The sequence below is a fragment of the Gavia stellata genome, chromosome 1 (genome assembly GCF_030936135.1).
Source record: "Gavia stellata isolate bGavSte3 chromosome 1, bGavSte3.hap2, whole genome shotgun sequence".
Lineage (NCBI taxonomy): Eukaryota > Metazoa > Chordata > Aves > Gaviiformes > Gaviidae > Gavia > Gavia stellata.
Genome location: NC_082594.1, coordinates 67,300,001 through 67,322,018, shown reverse-complemented (window position 1 = coordinate 67,322,018; position 22,018 = coordinate 67,300,001). Strand labels below are relative to the sequence as shown.

The window sequence follows — 22,018 nt, the reverse complement described above, 5'->3', positions numbered from 1 at the left end:
AAAGGCAGGTACAACCCTGGCTTTTGTTTTGGGACTAGGTAAGGAAGATGGACTAACTGAAACTCATCAGGATTTGGGATAACTGACTCAGGTTCTGTTACCTGGCAAATAATTTTTTGATTTTTGGTCTTTAACAAACGCCTTCTAGTGCTATTTTTAATCACTTTTCTCAAAATTTGTTAAATTTGGTGCATATTTCTGCTTAGTATCTAGTAACCAATAGAATCTAATCCTACAAGTTCTGATTTACATCTGGAAATGTCTGTGCCTAGACTACTTTAAAGTCAAAAGGGAGTCTAAAATGGGACATGCTGAGACTACAAGCAGTTCATATAATCTTGTTTTAATATTTTCTGCATTATTTTTCTATCCTGTTTCTTATGTTCCCTAAGACCTCACTGGGATAGCTGAGATCAGATGGTATAAAGCCATAAATTTTGAAGAAAATTAAACTGCTGCTTTATGCAATGCATTGCTTAAATCTGTCTTAAATGCTACAGTGCCAGAAGAATGGAAGGTGAAAAATGTGACTGTTGAAAGGACTTCTGGGCTCACCCAAATCAATGTTTGATGTCTGTGCCAGGCAACTTACTGGAAACTATAATAAAGAATAGAATTAGTAGACTGAATGACATGTTGGAGAAGAATCAGCATTGCATATCAACTGGGATGTCATGTTTTGCAAATCCATTAGAGGTCCAAGGAGTGGTTTTTATGTAGATAAGGATGGTTCTGATAATATTACATGCCCAGATTTTCAAAATTTTTTGACCTGGTCCTTCACCATAGGCTCTCAAAATGTATTCATATGGAATAAAAGGAAAAGGATAAAAAAAACATCTAAAAGAAAGGAAACTCATCATTAGATTACACAATATAAAGCAGCTTCCAGAACCCACAAAAATCTCTGCTGTTCAACATCTTCAGAAATTTTATGGAGAAGTTTAATGCCATGAGAACAGTTTGTAGATAATACAAATTTTGTCTGAACAGTCAAATCTTACACTGGCAATCAAGAATTTCAGAAGACTCTTCGCAAAAAGAAATGCTTTTCTGTTGGCCTAGAGAGCTGAATTGACTTGCTGAGAGGTCACATCAGTGACAAAACCATACAAAAATCAAGGAAGGAGGGAGGGAGAATTGTGCATCCAGGGATGGGGTGGAAGCATAGAGGGAAGGAAGAGTGGGACCACCTATTTTGGTAGCAAGAAGCTGTTAGATTAGCTCAGTTGTATCACTTGATAGCAATTCTAATGTGACAGGGTGATAAATGACAAGTGAAATTTAATATAAGGACATGCAAAGTGACGCACCCATGGAAGGCAACCCTCACCGTATGTATCCACTGGTAAAACAGCAACTCCGCTCAGGAAAGAGGTCTCAGACCTTTTGTTCATGGCTCTTTGAAAACAACAGGCCAGGAACCCATGCAATATTTGGAAAGAGTAAGAAAAAGGTAAGAGACAAAAGCAGGACAGTACCGCTGTAAACCCACGTCTTGCATGTTGCATGTATTTTTGTCCACTTTGTCTGAAAAGAAGTATACATAGAAAAGATACAGAGAAGGATGAAAACAAAGATGGGGAATGGCTTCTGCATGAAGGGCACAGGCTGCAGTCCCACAGCAGCCTATGGACTTACTGCTGCAATCCCACTCCTCATCTTACGCTTCTTTGCCCTGTCACTGAGCCAGTTCGGCACAGCAACCTTGTAGAAAACATACATGTACTAAAAAAAGCAAAGAGTTTCCTGGCAGGTGAGTGAGCTGAAACGGCACAGCCACATCTCTGGACACGGGCAGGGGGACACACAACGGAGGGAGGAATGTGGCAGCCAGTTCTAGGAAACCTCTGCCTGCAGCTGTAGCTTCACAAGCCATTTTGGCCAGCTCTGCTGCTGAAATTAGCAGGCCCATGCTCCCTTCGCTTTCGGCTACTTGCTGCCACCTCTTTTTGTGTTTGTGCAGCTGTGCAGCAACTCAGTGAGGGAACTGATCTGAATACAACTTATTAATTTTTGTTGGGTTACTCTGATCGGGTTCATTGCATGCCAGCACAAGATGCAGAGGTGACCAAAGGACAGGAACAAGCACTGGGGACTGGTGGGACTGCTTCTTTGAGCAATGCCAACTCAAAGGGATTTGGAAACAAGTAATAGACCGAAGCTCCATAGCTTAGGAGAAGGGACGGTTCTGAAAGTATTTGAAAGAGGTCTATAAAATGACATGGTGAAAACAAATAGGGCACGATAATTCGCTGTTTCTTAGAAGACAGAAATGCAAGGTACCCTATAAAATTATTAAGCACTGGATTTAAAACTGGTGGGAAAAAGTTCCTCTCTAGCCTTTGTGCACATTTGGGACTTTGCTGCCACTCCTGGAGGCCAGAAGTGCCAACGGATCGAAAAGGTATTTGACAAATTCGTGGAGTACATTTGTGGTTGTTAGCGTGATAGTGGACACAGTTTTTACATTAGAGAGCTCGTTCTCCTCATTTCAGAAGCTGAAAACAGAAAGAAAAGACCACGCCATGGTGGTTTATATATTTTTGTAACTCTTACCTATATGTTGACTACCGGCCATTGTCAGGCAGAAGATACCAGCCTAGGAACGCTTGCTTTGAATAAGTAGGCTGGCTCTTATGTTTTCATTTACTTTTCTTCAACTATATGTAATATAAATACATTGTTTACATTAGTGACATTATACTTGCAGTAATTTATTGTGGAGACACAGAGCCTCTATTAGATATACCTAAATACTAAAATTACATTGGAGAAGTTACTTTTTCACACAAGTTATGCCATTAAAGGTGTCTTGAAGAATGTATAGATTTGGTGTTACTTGAGCTATCTGTCACATTTACCCAGCTGCAGGGCAGTACAGGTAACAGGGGTAGCTTTAAAGCACTGGCAGTAGGCAGCCTAAGTGCAGCTCCGAGCTCTGACCCTACAGCTCTGGGTTACAGCTCACAGGGTTTCCCACATCGGACATGTCCTGTGTAACTGCGGATGGATAGGGACAGTAAAGGACAGCATGCAAGTTATTGGTATAAAGCACATCCAGCTCTTTCCTGAGGAGTTTATCCTAAAATACCGGTACCAACCGAAAATTTAGTCGTGGAGAAAATATGTACTGGGGTGCGGGGAGAACCCCAGTTTCTAACTGAAGGCAGGACTGGGCTGGCTTTGGTGCCAGCTTCTCCCTCTCTGCCGGTGAGCCCCGGAGCTACGGAAAAGAAGTGCCCGCCAGCGCAGCCCGGCCGGAGGTAAGGGAGCCGCCTTCCCATCAGCTCCCCGGGCCCCGCCGTCCGCCCACCCGCCCGGCTCCCCGTAAATACTCCCCCGCAGCTCGGCACGGCCTTCGGGAAGCGGCCGGGCAGGTACGCGGGGCCGGGCCGCTGCCCCGCCGCGAGGTGTGTCCCTGTGCGGCGGCTCGGCGGTGACTTGGCGAGGGATTGGGTAGGACGGGCGAGCGGCTCCCCGGCTCCCCTGCTGGGCTCCCCGGCGCCGCGCTCCCGCAGTAGCAGCGCGCTCCCCGCCCGCGCCACCGCCCGCCCGCCCCGCTCCGCTCCGCTCCGCTCCGCCACCGCCCGGCCCGGCCCGGCCCCAGCCGCCGCCGCATCATGCCGCATCCCGCGGCGCGCCTCGGGGCCGCCCTGCTGCTCGTCCTGCTAGCGGCGGACTCCTCGCAGAGTGAGTACCGCGGGGGGGCCCGTCCCTCCCGCACACGCCGCCGAGCATCCCCCACCGCCCCGGGTGTGCGTGCGCCCGAGCGCGGGGTGCGGGAGCTGCTGGGGCTGGGGTGGAGGCGGGGGGATGCGCAGCCTCACGGCTGCGGTGGGGAAGGCGGCGGCGGTTGCAGCGGGGGATGCCGGCGCGGCGGCGGCGGCGGTGGCGGCCGCGGGGTCGCCGCTGTGAGGGGCCGCGCCGAGGCCGCGGCGACCCACGGGCGGGGCGCCGGGCCCGGAGGGGGCTTGGTGCGGCGCGGCGGGGCGCTCGGTGCCCGCCGGCGGGCGGTTTGGTGTGCGGGGAGGGGGTACAGGGCGGCCAGGCGGGCTCCGCTGCTCACCGCTGCCTCCCCTTCCTCCGGCTCCTCTCCTCCTCCTCCTCCTCGCCCCCCCGCCGGCCCGGCGATCGGCGGCCCAGCCGTGCTGCTGCGCGCCCCGGAGGCTGCCCAGTTCCTGCGGCAGAGGCAGCGGCGAGCCTACCAGATCTTCGAGGAGGCCAAGCAAGGGCACCTGGAGAGGGAGTGCGTGGAGGAGCACTGCAGCAAGGAGGAGGCCCGGGAGGTGTTTGAGAACGACCCGGAGACGGTAAGGGCGCAGAGCCGCCGCGGAGATTTCGGTGGGTTGTCCCGCGCTGCCCTCCATCCATCCATCTGCGGCTGGGTGCCAGCTGCCTGCACAGCTGGGGAAGCCGTTGGGAGGAGGAGGAGGAGGAGGAGGAGGAACCAGAACCCTTAGGTGAATGACTTGAAGCCGCACTGCGTAACTAGCGCTCAGCCTGCCCAAGGGCCGTGTCAGTGCTGTCCGGCGAGAAGCACCTCAGCGAGGGTGGCCGGGGTGGGTGGCCCAGCCAGGCACCTGCCGGCATGACTGCTGCCTCCGGAGAGCGGAAGGGCCCCGTTTGCCCGTGGAGTAAAGCCATGAAGCAAGACCAGTGCGCCATAATGCTTCTCTGTCTGGACACCCTACTGCCCCTCTTTCCTTCACCCTCCCATCCCAACTGTATTTAAAACCCCCTTAATGCTGTGGCATATGTCAGAATAGGGGTTTCTCGGAAGTATGTCCTAAACACACTTCAATCCTTTTGGGCCATATTCAGCTCGGTCAGCATTTTGGAATCGGTAGGTTCAGGACCTGTCCCTATGACAGCAGGAGAGCATGGGTACGGGAACGTGGTACTGCTGCACTTGTAACACTAAGTGTGGATTTGCAGAGTTACAGCCTGCACACCGCATACGGAGCTGACTTTTCCAGTCTTCTCAAGGCTGACTTTCACTTCAGTCATCTTCTCACTTTGGACAGCATGTGAATGCAGTTGTGTTGCTTTACTAAGCTTGGCTTACTCTTCCAATTACTTTATACCCCCTCTCTACGCTGTTTTGGATAGACTGTTCTCATTGCAGACATTATCTGGCGTTGATTTAGCAGGGGGAGGTGGATTTTCTCAGTGTTCAAACTGAAGCTTGATACTGCACAGTGTGTTCCTGTTAATGGTATGATGCTCTAGGGAGAAGATAGAGAGAGAGCGAGAGAGTGTGTGTGTGTGTGTGTGTGTATACAGAGACACACGCACCACAGGCAAGGGAGGGACTCATCTGAGGAGATGTTTTATGTTTCAGTCAGACAAGTCTTGACATGTGTGCTTCGTTAGCAGGCTCAGCACCGGATATACAGTGCAGTAGCTTGTTGTCACAAGGCAATAGTAAGTATGGCAAAAACATTGTGATGCTGGCTTTTCTTTTTGACAATCTTTCACTTAGACCTTAATATGGAGCGCATGTCAGGCAGTGTTTAACAGTATACCTCTTACGTGTAGTCACATCTGCTTGCAGCAGTGTTTGCTTCTGTTCTGTAAAACTGAGCTAATACAGAATATGGATAATTGTAAAGTGCTGACAGTGGCTGGCACAACTATTTCCATATTCACGTTGAATAACATAACTTTAAGCACAGTATAAATATTCACTACATCGCAGTGAATGCAGGAAAAACATCCCAAATGGGATTTTCTAGCATTCTGGAAAAAAGGTGACCTGAGGTCACCAGTTTGGCTAACTGGCTTCTGACCAAGAAAGCAGCCAAAGGCAATGATGCATTGATAGATCAGTTTAGAGTGTTGTAGACTCTGTAAATGTGTCAAGAGTTTTTAACAATATTCGGTACTTATCTTGTATATTGGAAAAAATACACAGTTCTCTTCCTGTAATGAAAATAGTAAAATAATTTTAGTTTAAAATCTTCTCATGTGTAATATAAATTCTGTAAGATCCACTCATGCCATTTAAGCATGTGTTGCAGGACAACGCAAACTTTCTGTCATTGCAAATGATTTTGGTTTTTTTGGTGCATTTCCTTCGTTACTGCTGCTCTAGTTCTGAAAACCCCTGAAGAAGTATCGCTAAGGCTAGATAAGCTTCTAGTATCTGTGCCCCCTTGCTTATCTTACATGCGCTTCTACACCAATGTACTTTATTTTATGATGCTTTTAGGTCTGCAGTGACATAAGATCCTACCTTTTCTGAGACACAGAACTCCCAAGAGCTGTGAACTTGCTTGTTACGTGCAGTGTGTCCTGCTCCTTGCTGTTACTTTGCTTCAAATTGCCTGGGAAGCAAGTGTGCTACCGCCTATCAGGGGGATTTATGGCCCTTCCTATCCATTTTGCAACCAGTGTGTGACACGAAGGCAGCAGCTGCTGTCCGGTAGCAGTTTTCTAATGCACGGTGGCAGAGGTCATGTATGTGAGCTGTTAACTACTCTGCACACTGGAAGCCTTCAGTGCCTTGTAAGGCATAGATGACTACTCCTCCGGCAGTATCTGTGGCTTTGATGGGCAGAGTATTTTCCTCATCTGCATTTTCATCTGACTGGATCTTTTCACATCTCCTTAATACACACCTGAGGTAATGGAAGTGTTTCTTAAACACTAGGAAGTTATCGTGCTGTCATTTCACTGATGCTGCCTTGTACGTCCTGCCCTGGTGACTGACAGAAGAAGGAAGCTAGCTGAGAGACCCTTGACTCAGGAAAGATGAAAACTGTTGATAAACAACACCTAGCAGTTTGAGGAATTACAGTAACTACAGTCACACCTCAGCGTATTGTCAGGCTGCAGCTGGTCCATGCTGGTAAAGTGAGGACTTTTTATTGACCGGGGAAAGGTACAGTTACTGTTGACAGCTGATGTTTCCTTGTAGGTGAGGAAGGCTGACATTTTTGTCTCTGCCTGCTGAACCTGGTCCCAGGGATCAGCTACTTAGGTCATAGCAGAAAGAAAGAGCTACAGCACTTCTTGCCCTGTGCTGAGCCCTGTGGCTAACCTTGTAGTAGGCAAGCCGTGAGGCACGCATCAGCGTGCTGCTGATCTGGGCTTTCAGGTCTGTCCACATCTCCTGGGTTTTTCATGCTTTAAAGCACCAGATGAGCACGAATGTAGGCATTTGGCTGTTTATTGTCCCGTGGGAGCAATGGTCTTGGAGCCTTGTCAACTGAAGGTTAGCTTGAGGTTAGTTAATAGCTTGCTGCTTCTCTGTTCGACCTCAAGAGAGGCTTGCAATGTGCACACAAAAGCATTGTCTCTATTCCCTGCCCCCTCCATCAGATGGTCTAATGAAATGTATGAGTCTTCCTTACAAATCTTGCCATTCTTAATTCTCCTATGGTTGTGTGAAGAGAATTTCAAGGCCTAATTTCAAGACCTATGACTTAAAGCTGTGATATGAAATTACATTAACCAGTTCAATCAGACAACTCCAAAAGTTCAGGTAAGATGAAGCAAGGCTGTAGCGTAGCTTACATGATGCCCCCCAGGTAAAAACATAGCCTGATCCAGCCAATTGTAACATCTAGCCAAGAATAACATTTTATGGAAAGATACCTACTGAAGCAATGGAAGGCACGGAAAAAAGGGACTAGTAAATACGATTGAAATGTTATTTACCTATACCAGAGCACCCTTTTTTCCATGCCTTCCCTTGCTTCAGTGATCCACTTTCCAAAGCCACATCTGCAAGCCGTCAGCAGAAGATACACATTCTCTGAAACCTGAATGCGGGTGTTGCCACATGTGTGATTACTTACATCAACTGCTAAGAATAGTGTATTTGGCGGGGCTAAATAGCCATTCATTTGCAGGCCAGCGCAGCTTTTGTCTTTTATGTTACGGAAAACATAAATATCAGCTTGCCCAGACTGAAGGAAGGAAGATCAATTGAAACATTTTTAGATTGTTTTTTTCTTTTTTTAGGAGGCAGAACAAAACTCGTTGTGTGCCATTTGTATGACTATACATGGTAAAAACAAGTGTGAGCCTAGGTTAATGAGTCTTGCAGCCTATTTTTTTCATGAAGCTGATTGTAACATCCTTAGATATTACTGCAGAATTCTGGGATGGTTCCTGTTCTATAATTTCATTTATGCTAGAGGTACTAAACAGAAAAATGAAAAGATAATATGGTGGGAAAAAATAAGGATGGAAGACATGTTTGTGGGAGGTATGAGGCCTGTTTCTAAATGCGATCTATTAAAAAGATATGCTAGGTGTGATAGATGGGCTGAAGTTGCAAAATATCTTGGATATAGAGATAAGAATGTTATCTTATTTAAAATGTTGATGAGGCCTTATAAAAAGCAGTACTGCAGAAATACTTGACCTTGGTATGCAGTCAAGGTATTACAGCTTGTTAACTGACTGATAAACTGCTCTGGAATTTGGTTGACCTGTTCTAAAAATGTGGTTATCCAAGCATGTAAAACAAAGGGCAGAAGGGAGTGTAGTTGCTGGTGTTCTTGGAAACGCTGGATTTCGCTCAAGAGTAAATACAGCCAAAACGTGTCCTTGTGCAAGGAGTTTCTCTGATCTGAAAGGCTCAGCATAGGGAAGGTGTTTGAATTGCAGTCTGTTACCATTTGGTACCATAGTTTTATCAGTACAGCATCTGTCACTGCACATCTTGCTTGCTGTTGTTACTGTTGAAGAACTGCTGATCTTCCTGCAGGTCACGATTGAAATTGCTCTGCTGACTACTTGGGAAGCTGTTGGGCCCACCAGAAGCATTGACGTGGGTCAGCCTGGCCGCCTGTGTTTACTGTTTATGGATTTGTCCCTCAGTAGAGTACCATGGAAAGCCAGCTGGTTTTCGTATGCGTGCAGAACGAACATCTGATTCACAGGCATCCACATGAAAAGTTCTCTTGCTTTTTGAGGGACTTGCATCCAAACTCCTGTTAAAATCTGTGGCTTGTCAGATACACAAAACACTGGCAGAGAATTACAGAGTAACTCGGGCTGAAGGGGACTGAAGAGTTCTTTAGTCCACTCATCTAGTCCAGTCTCCCACTTGTGGCAAGGGCAGCAGTGAGACCAGACCAGGCTTTTCAGGGCTTTTTGCAGTCACGTCTTGAAAATTACTGATCCTAACAAAACATCCAGCAACGTCAGCATTCTTTCTGCTAGGCTGAGTTTATCGAGAAGCTGAAATGCAGATGAAGCAATATACAGGGTGTGACAATGGTCAGTTTGGTTGTGTTTCAGTGTGTTACTGGCTCATGGGTTTTATTTCTTTATTTCTTCCATTACGTGACATGGTCATGATCACAGATGAACTGCATGCATGGACTAGAGTCATCCAAACGTTACTCTGATCTTTTAGGAGGGGTGCTTGGCAGACAATATTTAGGTCTATTAGGTAGGTACACATTTGTAAATACTAATCAGAAAAGTATGAAGGCATGTAGGGGGATGAGAGGAGTTACTGGGAGAGTTAAGCAGTGTAAAATTTCTTCAAGTAATTTAGTGAATGTTGTGTTGTTTAGACATGAAAAATACTGATACCATCTTTAAATACAGATGTCATAATCCCTGTATAGAATATTCCTTTCTAGACCCAGGCAAAAATCTAGTTTTATTTGCTGTGAAAATTCTTCTAAATATACCCATTTGTTACAGCATTTTGGCAGAGTGTGGAGGAAGGGCTAGATTTATAGCTGGTATAAACTTCTGTATCTCTTCTTGTTGGTGCAGTATTCATCCAAGAGAGGGAAAGGGTTACTGGAGAACTCTGTGCTGATGATTTAACCTTGGACTCAGTATATGAAAGAATGGATTCCCAGGCACAGTAGTACCTGCTTAATAGATTTTGAGAAAGGAAATACAGGGACATTTAGACTTTTGTAAAGGAATGGCTTGAAGGAGAGAAGGAAGTAGAAAAGTTTGAGTGCCCAGATATATGCCACAATGGCATCCCAGCTCTCTGCCAGGATGAGATCTGGGTGCCCACCAGGTATTCTCCCTTCCCTTTCTTCCCTCTCCCTGTAGTTTCTTATAAAGGAAACACAGGATGGGAGAGGGTCGTACCAAAATCCAGTGGGTCTAACTGATCTGGAAGGCAAACAGATTGGCACTGTGGAGCGGGATGCATCTGTCTACTTGGTGGTACAGACACAGCACAGACCACTGCTTGTGGTAGTGCAGTTCAGTAGCAGGAGGGTGACAAAAATACTCCTGCCTGCCGCAGAAGACGGGTCATACATTTATTAGCTAAATGCTGCTTTGTCAAATGTTATTGAGAAGGGTGAGCAAAGTTTGCTGTTGGTGGAAGCCGACACAGCTCCATCAACTCTGCTGGACTCATGCCTCCCTGATCTTTATCTGTTTCCACTCATGGGAGTTTAGCTCAGAAGTTCAGAACAGACCTGGAAATACTGAAACACCATACCACGAAAGTAGTACATGCTCAACCTCCTGTGCAGCAGGAGGGAAGGAACAAGAGAAAACAAAAGTGGCGAATATTACACTGAGGGGCTCTTTGAAGATAGGATGGAAAAAGATGCTAAGAATGAAGTAGGGGGATTATACAGGTTTGGGTCAAGAAGGAAGCTAATGGAAAAAACGGATAAATTTATTAAGTCCGTTTTTTAGAGGGATACAATAGGTTTTAATAAATATGTGAGAAAGAAAACTGTTTTGTGGCTAATTTTCTTTTTATATTAAAAAGAAGAGAAGCAGCCTACTGGGAATTAATACAGAGTTTGTTAGTACAGCTGCAGGAGAATCAGGTAAGAGAAACATTGAATCTGTATAAATTGGCAGTTGTGGTTCATGTGTGCTCCAAACTCTAAGGGAAGTTAATGAATTACAAACAATTACTTTCCAATAAGTATGAAGAACAAGAATGGAATCAGCATCGGAGATTTAGAAGAAACTGAGAATGGACATAGCAAGGGAGCTACAGACAGCACAACTGCTCTGGAGGCTGTGGGACACAGAGCTGGGGTAGGAAAAGGGGAAAATTTTGGGGCAGGACAGTTACTAAAGAAGCAGCAAAAATGTTCATTATCTCGTACTTCAGTCCCCAGTGAAGTAATTCAGCAAGTGCTAAATGACTAAAACCATGGCAATTTGAAAACAGAACCAGTGGAAAAGGGGGGAAGGGATTATTCCAGTTTCCTTCTCCTCCACTCACATTATAATCTTTTCAGGCTTTGGTTTCACATTTGGGAACTCGGCTGATCTAGTTGGAGTAAGCAACCCCCTTGCCTATTCTGTTCACACTGCCTGCATGGCAATTTGGGCAACTGCATGGACCGATTTAAGGAAGTGATCTAAAGAAAAGTAGTCTGAAGAGAAAAATTCTCATTTTGCAGCTGGATCAGTTCCCTGGTCCAGGTCACCATGCAGCTTCACAAACGGTTGCACCAACATATTGCAAATGACAGTGTAAGTTTAGGATGGGGAAGCCAGTTGCCAGGGGAGAAGCAGGGTCATCACAGCTCATGCTGTCGGAGAAGTGAATTAATAACCAAGCCTTAGAGAATCTGATTGAAGTTTTTCAGGTCTGCCTTCCATATCTGTACCTTTATCACTGTCTTGTTATGACCTGCTATTCTAGAGGTTCTCCACACATGCACATGTTGGTGGGGAAGTTTCCTTATTTATTGTTTTGGGTTTTCTTGTTCCTTTGAGCATCAGCAGTGGGATCCAGAGGAAGCGCAAAGCTGGAAAGTAAGGAGGATACCCAGGGAGGGGGACATGTGTTGGTGTTCTCTTCACTCTGCACTCCTGCCAGGACAGAAAGGTACATAAATGAAGAGCTAAACGGAGAATGGGTCATGGCTGCACTGTAAAAAATCACATGCATCTGGAGAGCTACCACATTTGGCTGACTCCTGGAACAGGGAGTCCTAGTTCAATTCCAGAAACCATGTAGGACAGGAACAGAAAAGCAAAAGTTACTTAGTTATTAAAATAATGAACAGGGAAGTATGAGATCAGATTCTGTCACAAGGACCTAGTGTTGTCTCATATGTCACTTCCCTATTCCTCCCTTGCTTGTCCAGCCTGAGGCAAAATCCATCAGTGTCTTAAAGTGGCTGAACATGGTTACTGTGAGTTGCAACCTCTGCAAGTAAGCAAAATCCTAAGAAACAATATCATTAGATTACAGGAGGGGGAAAAACACAGTATTTCTTCACTTTAGTGGATGAAACGTTACAGAGCCTGTAAGAGAGATCACAAACATTTAAATCATGTTGAATGGGATATATAATCTTTTCTATTTTAAATACAGCTTAAATAACTGCAGAGTAATGACACGGTATAGGATGTTGAAGGGAGACAGTCTCATGCTAGGTGTTTTGTCAGATCTTCGTTTGCTTAATTTGACTGAAGCTTCTGAGTGTTAGTTTAACCACACGTACAACTATTGTAACTACTGCAACAAGTAAGGATTCAAACAAGCAACACCAAGTAAAGGTCTGTTATCAAATTGGGGTCTTCTTTTCAAATTTCACATTAATACAGCTGGAGGGAAAGTAGCCTTTCCATTCTGAAGCAGTGGAGGAAGCCTCAAGGCATTCGTGATTGGATTGAATTAAGAATAACTTAAAAGCACATGCAATCAACTCATTGGAATCACTCTACAAATTATTTTTGTTGGAATATTTGGCCCTTGGCACCAGTTACATCCATTTCACATTGTTACTGTCCAATCAAACCCTGCCTCAGGCCACATATAGGAATCATCTCTCTGTGACCCCTACATCTTCACAAATGTAAAGTATCTGTTTTGCTTGGCTGTGACATACAAGAATTTTTTTCTTCTTTTCTTTCCTTTCATTACTTTTTTTCCCTGTAATTCTGCATTCTAATAATTGGTGGGTCTTTCCTCATTGCAGAGAAACACCTTTTGCTGAAGTGGCACCTCAGTAAGCTATTGGGAAATAGTCCTGCCCCTCAGAAGAGGACGAGGGAAGCTATGAGACTAGATGGTTTTTGTTTTCAGTCTTCAGGATTCTGCAGAGATACCTAGTCTCTATGAAACAGGTGATGCTAGAGAGGGTGGTCTTGAATGCTTCTTGTTCGGGAAGATCAACAGCTTGGTGGAAAGGTCAGTCATAGTCTTTGTACAGCAAAACAGCCAGACAGTGAAATGGATACTCTGCAAATGGAGACAAAATCTAAAAGCTAGCCTAAACAACAGCAACTCTGGTGGTAGGAGATGAGACTTGGAGGCTGCTTTTGGATTACAACATATGACCTGCTTGCTTCTCTAAAGCCTCACTTGCCAATTGTGGCGAGAAGTTCTGCTTTTTGCTCCTTGCATGGAGAATGCAGATCGCCCCAAAGCAAAATAGGAAGCAAACTAACCTGGCTGAGTGTAGCGTTCCTCACAATGCGAAGGAAAGCTCGTGCAAACGACATGGCATTGAGTGTAAATCTACAGCTATAGGTTCTATACATTTACAATTCTGAATTGTAGGACTGTTTAATTACATTGTAAGGGAGGAAGGCCTAATCATTCAGCATGAGATTTGCTATGCATCAAAAGCCTAGGGCTGGGTTTAAAAAAAATGCGGAGAGCTCTTGAGCATTAATGAGTTTTGCATTCTCAGGTTGTAACAGTTAAACAACTGTTGGTATAAAAGCAAACCCAAGTCAAACACTAAATTATAGCTAATCATGGTTGGCAGCAGCCGTTTCTTTGCAAGGATAGTGCATGCCTGCCATGTGGAAACATGAAGTACAATTATAAACAAGGAGGTCAGGCCATGCCCAAGGCAAACATTCAGTCCTGAAGGAAAGAGGAAAAGGGCGAGTCATTACATGGAAATGAGAAAAGGGCGTAATGTGGGAGTTGTCACTGCTCTCTAAGAGGTAACTAGGTAACTAACAAAGTACTTTTTAGAAATTACCATTACTAATAAAAGTCTGTGAGATCCTCCAGTGTTAGCAGTGCTGTGGTCACAGAATCACAGAGTGGTTGAGGTTGGAGGGCACCTCTGGAGGTCATCTGGTCCAACCCCCCTGCTCAGGCAGGCCCACCAAGAACCAGTTGCCCAGGAACACGAACAGTCCTTCTGTAGACTACATCTTTTATCTGCTGCCACTACAGCTCAGACATGATTTTGATTAGATTCAGTGCTGATCAGGCTTACCTGACCTGGTACTCAAGCAAAACAAACAGAAGCAGTTGGCAGGCCCTTTTGGCTGAGGTTTCCAGTGCTGCCAATTACTTTAAGCAACAGTGAGAACATTTTCCTGGTGTAGACAGGGTCATTGTTATGTTTTCAGAAGGCCTATTTTTATACAGTGACTCATGTTAACGCCTGTTCTGATTTGGTGTTCTTCTGTCTTCTCTAAAAATGCAGCAGGACTAATGCATACCCAGTATAATTTCACCAACTTCTGGATTTTACCACTAAGGGAGAGTTTGGCCATAGAGTTGAAAACAGGTGGTGGCCCCAGTCACATTGTAGGTTTTCTTTGGCAGGGAAGCTGACGTAGGTACTTCTGCCCCTTCGCCTCCACAGCTCTGCTATGAATTCTTACCTTCATGTTGCTGTTCTCCTCAGTTGTTTCAATGCAGGGTATTGTGAGGGGTGGTTCCACAGAAACTATTATTAACTATTTCACTGTAACCATTAACATTTGGAAGAAAAAACAAATATAAAAATGAATAACCTGGAGTTTTGGGTGGGGGTGTTGTTTGGGTTGGGTTTTTTGAGGACGCTTTTAAACTTATGTTCTCTTTTCATTTTTGATATCCACACCAAGTGTTGTAGTGGCTGTGTTATAAGGGTAGGAATAAGCTGTGGATGTGAGTGGGAGAGGAACTTCTTAACCCCCTGAAAAAGTGTTTGGTGTCACTCTACCCTGAAATAAAAGCATGCACTCTTAAGTCTTGCACTACTGTTGTGGAAACTAATAATTGTGTTTAATGCATCGGAAGACTTGCTTCTAGCATGTACGTGTGTTCTTGTGGAAGGGATGGGGGCTGTAGAGCTTAAACCTCTTTTGTTAAATCACAGCTCTGTCTCCTGGACAGCAAGGGAAAGGTCTCTTGAACTGGGCTGAAATAAGCAAGGCAGGACCTGCCTGGAGGGACTGGCCTCATGCCGTACTTTCCACTTCACAGAAAGGGTGGGGACTTGCAGATGTGAGGCACTTCCCAGCCTCTCCTATTTCTCCCTCTTCACCCGACAGCTCTGCTGAGCTGTACTTCTGGTGGCACATGATGCATGGTGTGTAACTCATAATACATGCAGGTCGGCAGGCTGCGGGTGTCCTGGTGCCAGGCCCTTGACTATCAAAGCTTCTGGCATCCCAGTCATACTGGTTGATATGTGGGAACCAGACAGACAAAAGGTGTGTTGGGTCACAAAAGGGAGGGGTGGAAATACATTAAGGTTTTCTTGGTAGGAGCAGGCACCAAGGTTGGAATTGTTGAAATTACATTCGTAAAGGTTGATCTCTTGTGGAGGTTGGTGCTTCTGCAAGGTATTGTCTTCCTCTTGCATGCACTGGGACGTTACTACTGGACAGATTGGTTGGAAAGCTTGGTGAGGGTCAGCGTCTGTACAGCAGCCTACCCAGAGGATGTTTATGTCCAACATGTATTTGTTTACAGCTTTTTATTTAAAAAGCCCATTGCTCCTGCTTTTATTTTCAGCAGTAATTGGGAAAGCAAATGCAAAGGGGAAGGGCTGACAACATTTAAGTGTTGATTTCTTTTACCAGAGTCCAAGCTGAAAATTTAACACTTACTATAATTCTGTGCTGAGTTTTGCTGCCACGGTGGTCACAGTTAAATAACCTCCTGCATTTTGATCCTACAAATACTGGGTGGCTTTCTGGATGGTGAGATGTTTGGTGAGCCTGAAATTGAAGGTGACTAGTTGAGAAATCAGCAAAGTAGTAACAGAGAATCTTTGCTAAGTCCTTGTTAGCAAGCCTCAAAGCATTTCTCTTGGCATTTTTGTTGGATCCTGAAAATACAACTGAAGACTTCTGGTGGAGGGAAGATGAGTCTCAGCCCTTTAACAGGGACCTGACCTGTATAGGGTTTTCATCTTCCCTGACATCTGTGGGTCATTCAGACTTAGTACAACGCAGAAGACTGAAAAGACATTGTAGAGTTGAGCGTTCATACAAGAAATAATGCATGTCTGGGTGTCTTTCTGTGCAGGTTAGGCAGAACTTCAATGTTTAACTGGGAAAACTTCTCATCAGTGTTTTTTGAAAAGGGACTACTACTTTCAGTTTAAGCAAGCTCCTTTTCTCAAGGTGGAAGACCTTTATTCTTGATTAATCTTTTGGCTGAATGGAATTATGTTGTCATTGTATTTCCAGAAGCCTGTTGTAAGGAAAACTGATTACAGAGAAAAATGAAAAGTTAATCATACAACAATGAGTGATGTTAGAACCTGCAATCGTGTTGCTTTAATTTAGAATGGTGTTATCAGCAGGGCCTGTAGACGTGGAGAAGTGCTACTGATCAGCAAGTAGTTTTGTATAACATAAGCAAATGAGGAAGATAGGGAAAGAAGTGTTAAATTTCTATAAATAGCCTCCTGCTTAAGTCACTTACTTCTGTTACGTACCTCATGAAATGAAGCTTGTGGTGTCTTGGAGTTTCACTCTTCTGCTGTTCAGCTGGCATTGAATCAATATACAGTCAGTTTGGATTTGGAAGGTTATTTGTGCAATGAAAATAACTAGTTTCCTTAATCTTGCATTCAAAAGTAAAATATACAACTTTTCTAGCACTCAACTCATTCATCAGAGGTCAAGGAGAAAATGAAGTTCTATGCCTTTGCTATCACTGACTTGGAGCAATTAGGCTGGTGACCAGAAATGTGAAAGCTCCTATATCTTGTCCTGTGAGTGCAGAAAAAGTTGTTCCTGCCAGTGTCTGGATTATGTTGTTGGTGGTTAAACACATCTGCACATTCTTGTGACGTGTATTGAAAAAAGGGGAAATAATGAAAAAAATGTTTGGAATATTTCTTCACATGCTGCTATCTTTTTCTCCTCGAGTGCTGGCTGAAGTTCAGTTTGTGGTTATAGCACAGCTGGGCACTCATCTGAATGCTTAGACTGTTTAGATTTACTTTTATTTTGTCTGTATTTTTTTGACTTGCCTTTTCCAAAACTAAACCTTAAAAAAAAAAAAAAAAAAAGAGGGAGAGAGGACCGTAGTGAATTCTGAGCTCCTCACACAGTTTATTAACCCGAAGAGATATTACAAAGCTCAAGCCCAAAAGATGCAAAGCCTATTACCCTCATGTCAGAATTAAAAATTAGAATAAGTGTAAGCTAATTCTTCTACTTCTTTATTGATGCTCTCATGATTTAGGCTGAATATTTACATGGTTCATTTCAGTAACTGGAGCCTGTTTGCCAGAAGTGATTGATTTTTCTGGTGAATGGCAGCAATACAAAACTTTTAGTTTATATGACATTGTCAACCAATTGATTGCATTAGACAGTCCAGGTCAAACTGAATCACGGTGTGAGCCTCTGTCTGTTGTATGTACATGCCTGTATATATGCATGAGCTTATCCAAACATCTGTAATAACAGGAGAAAATAAAATAGTTTCTAATCTTGCACATTGTATAGACCAAATTAATTTTGTAGAAGATAGATAGGATATTTACTGTCCCTATCTCACTGCAGATACATTGTAATATGAAAATTCCTCATGTTGTATGAAAGAGAATTATACTATGCATATGCTTTCATAATTAGCTGAGAAATCATTTATTTTAACAAAAAATTTAAGCACTGATACAATCTACAAGTTTTCCCTCATTGCATGCCCCAACTACAATTTTAACAGCACTTGAACTAGTAACATATACATTATGAAATCCAGTATGAAGTGAAGCTTGAAAGAAATCTGTTTTCCTGGCCATGAATTTTTGTATTTTTTGTAAGAATGTGGTTTAATGATTATTTTAGGCCAATCTCCCACTCTTCCATGCAGCACAGTTGCATTTTCCTGCTGTTTTTCTGTGTTGGTGCAAGCAATCATGTGACTGGCAAGGTCTCACCAGACTGAATTTTTTCTAACATGCAAGGTTAGATCCACATCACATTGGCAAACTGCTGCTCTCATATGGCTACACTTTGTTGACACAAGGTAGGGAACAGTAACGCGTGGCCATGTACCACGAGAAGAGTGGGAATGCCTTTTGCAGTCCAGTTTTAGGTCAACGACCGTCAATTTTGCCCTCCCTTGCAAACTTGCAGCAGTCCCTTTTTTGAGTGGACAGTCTCCACGATGAGATGGAGTCGGCAGTATGGCAATGGGTGTTGTTAGAGGTGTAGGGTGCTCCTTATTCTAAGAGCAAAAGATACCCTTTTATTTTAGCGGCTATGATGTTAGGGTGCTGCCCGTGTTCGGCATCAGCAGGGGGCCTCCGAGGAGGCGCTGGGTGTCTAAATGTTTCTATGCTTTCCCTCTGGGGTTTTGTCCTTAGATTCCTCTTCCTTCCCCTACTGCATGCCACCATCAGCACCTTTGCCTCTTGGATAGCGGGTAAGTGGCTTCACAGTCAGTCACTGCCAATTACCAGGTCAGCTGTTGTCAAAAAATGCCTTGAGACTGGAGCTGATGTTTCTTTCCTTTTCAAAAGACAAAATTCAGGTATGATACTGTGCTGCTTCTGGCTCTGAATAAAAAGAAATGAGGATGTTTGTGTTTGGACCTTGTTAAACAACTGCAGTGCAAGACCACCAAACTAACAGCAGCTCTTAAATAGCATGACAGTAGAAGCAAATATTATTCAGTAAACCTTTGCCTTTTTTTTTTTTCCCTCCTACAGGAATATTTTTACCCGAAATACTTGGGTGAGTTGCATCTTTTACTTTCACTTTGTGGCAGTGCTGGTATGTGGTGCCTAACACTGGAGCGTGTCACAGCTGAAGTCTCTGCTAAGGAAAGTGATGGAAATCTGATTGCAGTAAACATGCATTTCTAACTTTTAAGATAGACTGTATGTTCCTTATGTGATTTTGTTTTTTAGTTGTGTATAGATTTACATACAGAGATCCTTTATGTGTTTTCTGCATGTTAAAATGTTGGGTTTGCATTTATATCTGTAGCTTGCAGCATCAGTAAATAATGTGAAGTCTTCTACCTTTTCCCCTTCTTAATTAACTTAGCTATTAACTAATTTCCTTATTAAAAAATAAAAGTGCCTTTATTGATTGATCCACTGGCTTATTCTATTGACTGTATCATGGTTATGGCATCATATTGTTTTCTGTTTGTGTTTAATATGTAGTACTTAAGATCAAAAATGCCAATGGTTTTAGAAAACTCCATGTGCTTTTTAGATTTTTTAAAAGAGATTTAGTAGGTCAAATTTCAGCAGCTACTAACATGCTTTTACAATCATAGTAGCATCCGGTAAAGTGATCATCCTCTTCAGATGGCTTATAACTCTACTGTACCTCAGAGCTAAAAAATTTTGAAGAACTTCTTATGAATTCTAAGGCATCTGGGAGATTATAATATTGCATCGATTTTGCATCCACCCTCCAGATCCTTGCTTAATGAATCAGCAGGCCAGGTATGATTTTACATGCTTTGAACATCTGCCATGTCAGCATATAATAATAACAATTTCATTTTCTGTTCTTCAGCTTGTATTCAGAAATATTGGTCGCTGTATACAAGAAGTCCAGATTTCCTTACATGCGTCCATAGTAAGCATTTTTGTTTTGTATATGGTAGTTAAATGTTCTCTCATGGTACCTGAAGGAGTGGAACCAGCTCAGCCTTCCATTTTTTATAGTATTTTAGTACTGGCCTTCCTATTCCTAGGCTTGAGACTCCGTATCGCTTGTCCTATCCGAGCAACAAAACAAGGCCTTTTCCCTTTTATAACCTACTGCCATCTTGCTGTCATCTTTCAGTGCTTTGGTATTTTATGATGCAAGACATTGCTTTCCCACCGGTTTCCTGAAGTCTGAATAATGTGAGAAGAGGGACAAGAAATAGGATTTACCAGAAGATTGTACACTATGCTTGGCCTTTCGTTTTCCTTTTTCTTGAATGCTAACTTTGGCTTGCCCCTTTTAAGGAACTTTAAAAATAGCTTATAGTCAAACCCAGGCTTGTGTCAGACTTCTTTACATTAAGAAGATCAGTTTCACACATCACGTGACTGTGCTTTAAATATTGCAATGTTTAAAAATTAAAATCAATTTGGAAGTCAACCCAGTATCTGTGTAGAAGGGGAAGGGGTATTTGTTCATCACTAACACTACAGATCAGAAGTTAATTAACTCTTCTAATACCTTCCCAGTTCTCTCTTGAAGCTTAGTAGTGCTAAAGATATAAAGCTGCTTAAATATTCTAAAGATGTGCTGGGAGCAGATCAGTTCAAATGGGGAGAAAATCATGTGTGTGTATATTTATTTTCATTTCGACCCCTGTGGTTCAGTCTCTTACTGTGATCAAGTTTGATTAGTCATGTGTTCATACCAGTGCTACCAAAGCAGGATCAGGATTTAATCGAGCTTTCATGTTTATACACTGCATTACAGCAACCTTTTTTGAAGAGTAAATTCCAAGGTTAAGAAGTGGTATGTCAAGACCTGCCCTGATATAATGCAGCAGTATCACTTGCAGATGTTAGAGTCCTCTGAACTGGGAATTCTCGGACCTGTGGCACCCGTGCCGGCTGTGGTATGCCAGCTAGTTCAAAGTGGGACGTGAAGCTGAATGCTTCCTTCTGCTCACATGTGTGGCACGGCAAAGAGGCGGGGGTTCCTGCTGAAAATGGTGGTATCAACTGGGAACACTTGTTCCAGACAGCTAACAGTGTTTTAGAAATGCAAGTCTAAAGGGTAGTGGTGAAAAAATCTGAAAAAATAAAAGCTGAATAATTGTTTTTAGGGATTTATGCCCATTGCAGATGCAGTGGTTTGCAAATAAAATTATAATATTTTCCCCCATTAAAATATTAAAATATTTTTAAATGGCTGAGTATTGGCTAGCCATTGTCAATTCACAGGAGAAGTAATGGAGAAGGAGCCTGAAACGCGCTTGGAAGAATGACAGGCTTTGTGCTTGGCCAATTCCAGTGTGCCTCGTAATTTTTCACAGATGCTGCCAAAAGGCTATGTAGCTCTGTGGGGCTGTGCCTGCAAAATGCATTTAAATTTTGTTTCTTAACAGTCTTTCTCCTCTCAAACAAGGTAGCGGAAGGCTCTTTTAACCTGGCATACAAAGACATTGCACAACCCAAGGATTGGAGGGTGATTAACTAGACTAGTTTATACTGGAAATAAGGTACAAATTTTAACTGTGACAGTGATTAGACAGCTTAGGGGGGCATTTGAGGATTCTCAGTTTCATAAGAACTTTAGATCAGGGTTACAGATAGGGTTCAGCTCTGCATTCAGAGAGGTAGATGCAGGTGTTTCCAGCACAGGTGCCTACATGAGCAGTATTCCCGTCACAGTGGAGAGTTAATCTGCAGTCAGTGGTCCTAGAGGGATTCCACTGACCAAACTGCCTCTGCTCTGGGGAGAGCTGACTCACTCTATGGACTTTGTTTATTGTACTGACTAGATCTCCACTGACTGCAATGAGAATTTAAGACAATTGCTTTGCAGATAGATGCTTGCTGTACACTTAGATACCTGTACTTTGGTCTGCAGATCTGGATCTTTTTCTAAAAGAGATCCTGTAGGTCAGCTAGGAATTAGAGATTTGGTTTTGCAAGAGTTTGGAAAGTTCTACGGGATTTTTTGGAAATGAAGCTGCAAGTGGCCTTAAAAAACACAATGGGATTTGTGTTAGGTCATGTGTGTCTGCTTCTTAATAGTGAGTGTCGTAGTCTTTGCAAACTAGCATTTTCCCAATGAAGTTTTAATTTGCACCATTTTATGAATATCAAAAAATAAATTCACAGTACAGAGTAATGAACTGGAAGCAGCCGTCAGTGTACTTAGGTAAAGTCTTGTTTCCGAACAGACTTCAAAAATGGAACTAGTA

At 43.5% G+C, this 22,018-nt stretch overlaps 1 protein-coding gene across 1 annotated transcript in view; it reads left to right on the top strand.

Moving 5' to 3' along the window:
* The first annotated feature begins 3,623 nt into the window (after nucleotides 1-3,623).
* The window catches only part of GAS6 (growth arrest specific 6), a 43,305-nt gene continuing 24,910 nt past the window's right edge, over nucleotides 3,624-22,018 (top strand). Inside the window, exons 1-4 of the mRNA XM_059833752.1 lie at nucleotides 3,624-3,693; nucleotides 4,147-4,313; nucleotides 18,834-18,858; nucleotides 19,657-19,719. Of these exons, the coding sequence (XP_059689735.1) occupies nucleotides 3,624-3,693; nucleotides 4,147-4,313; nucleotides 18,834-18,858; nucleotides 19,657-19,719 (325 nt within the window). The remainder of the gene's footprint in view (nucleotides 3,694-4,146; nucleotides 4,314-18,833; nucleotides 18,859-19,656; nucleotides 19,720-22,018) is intronic.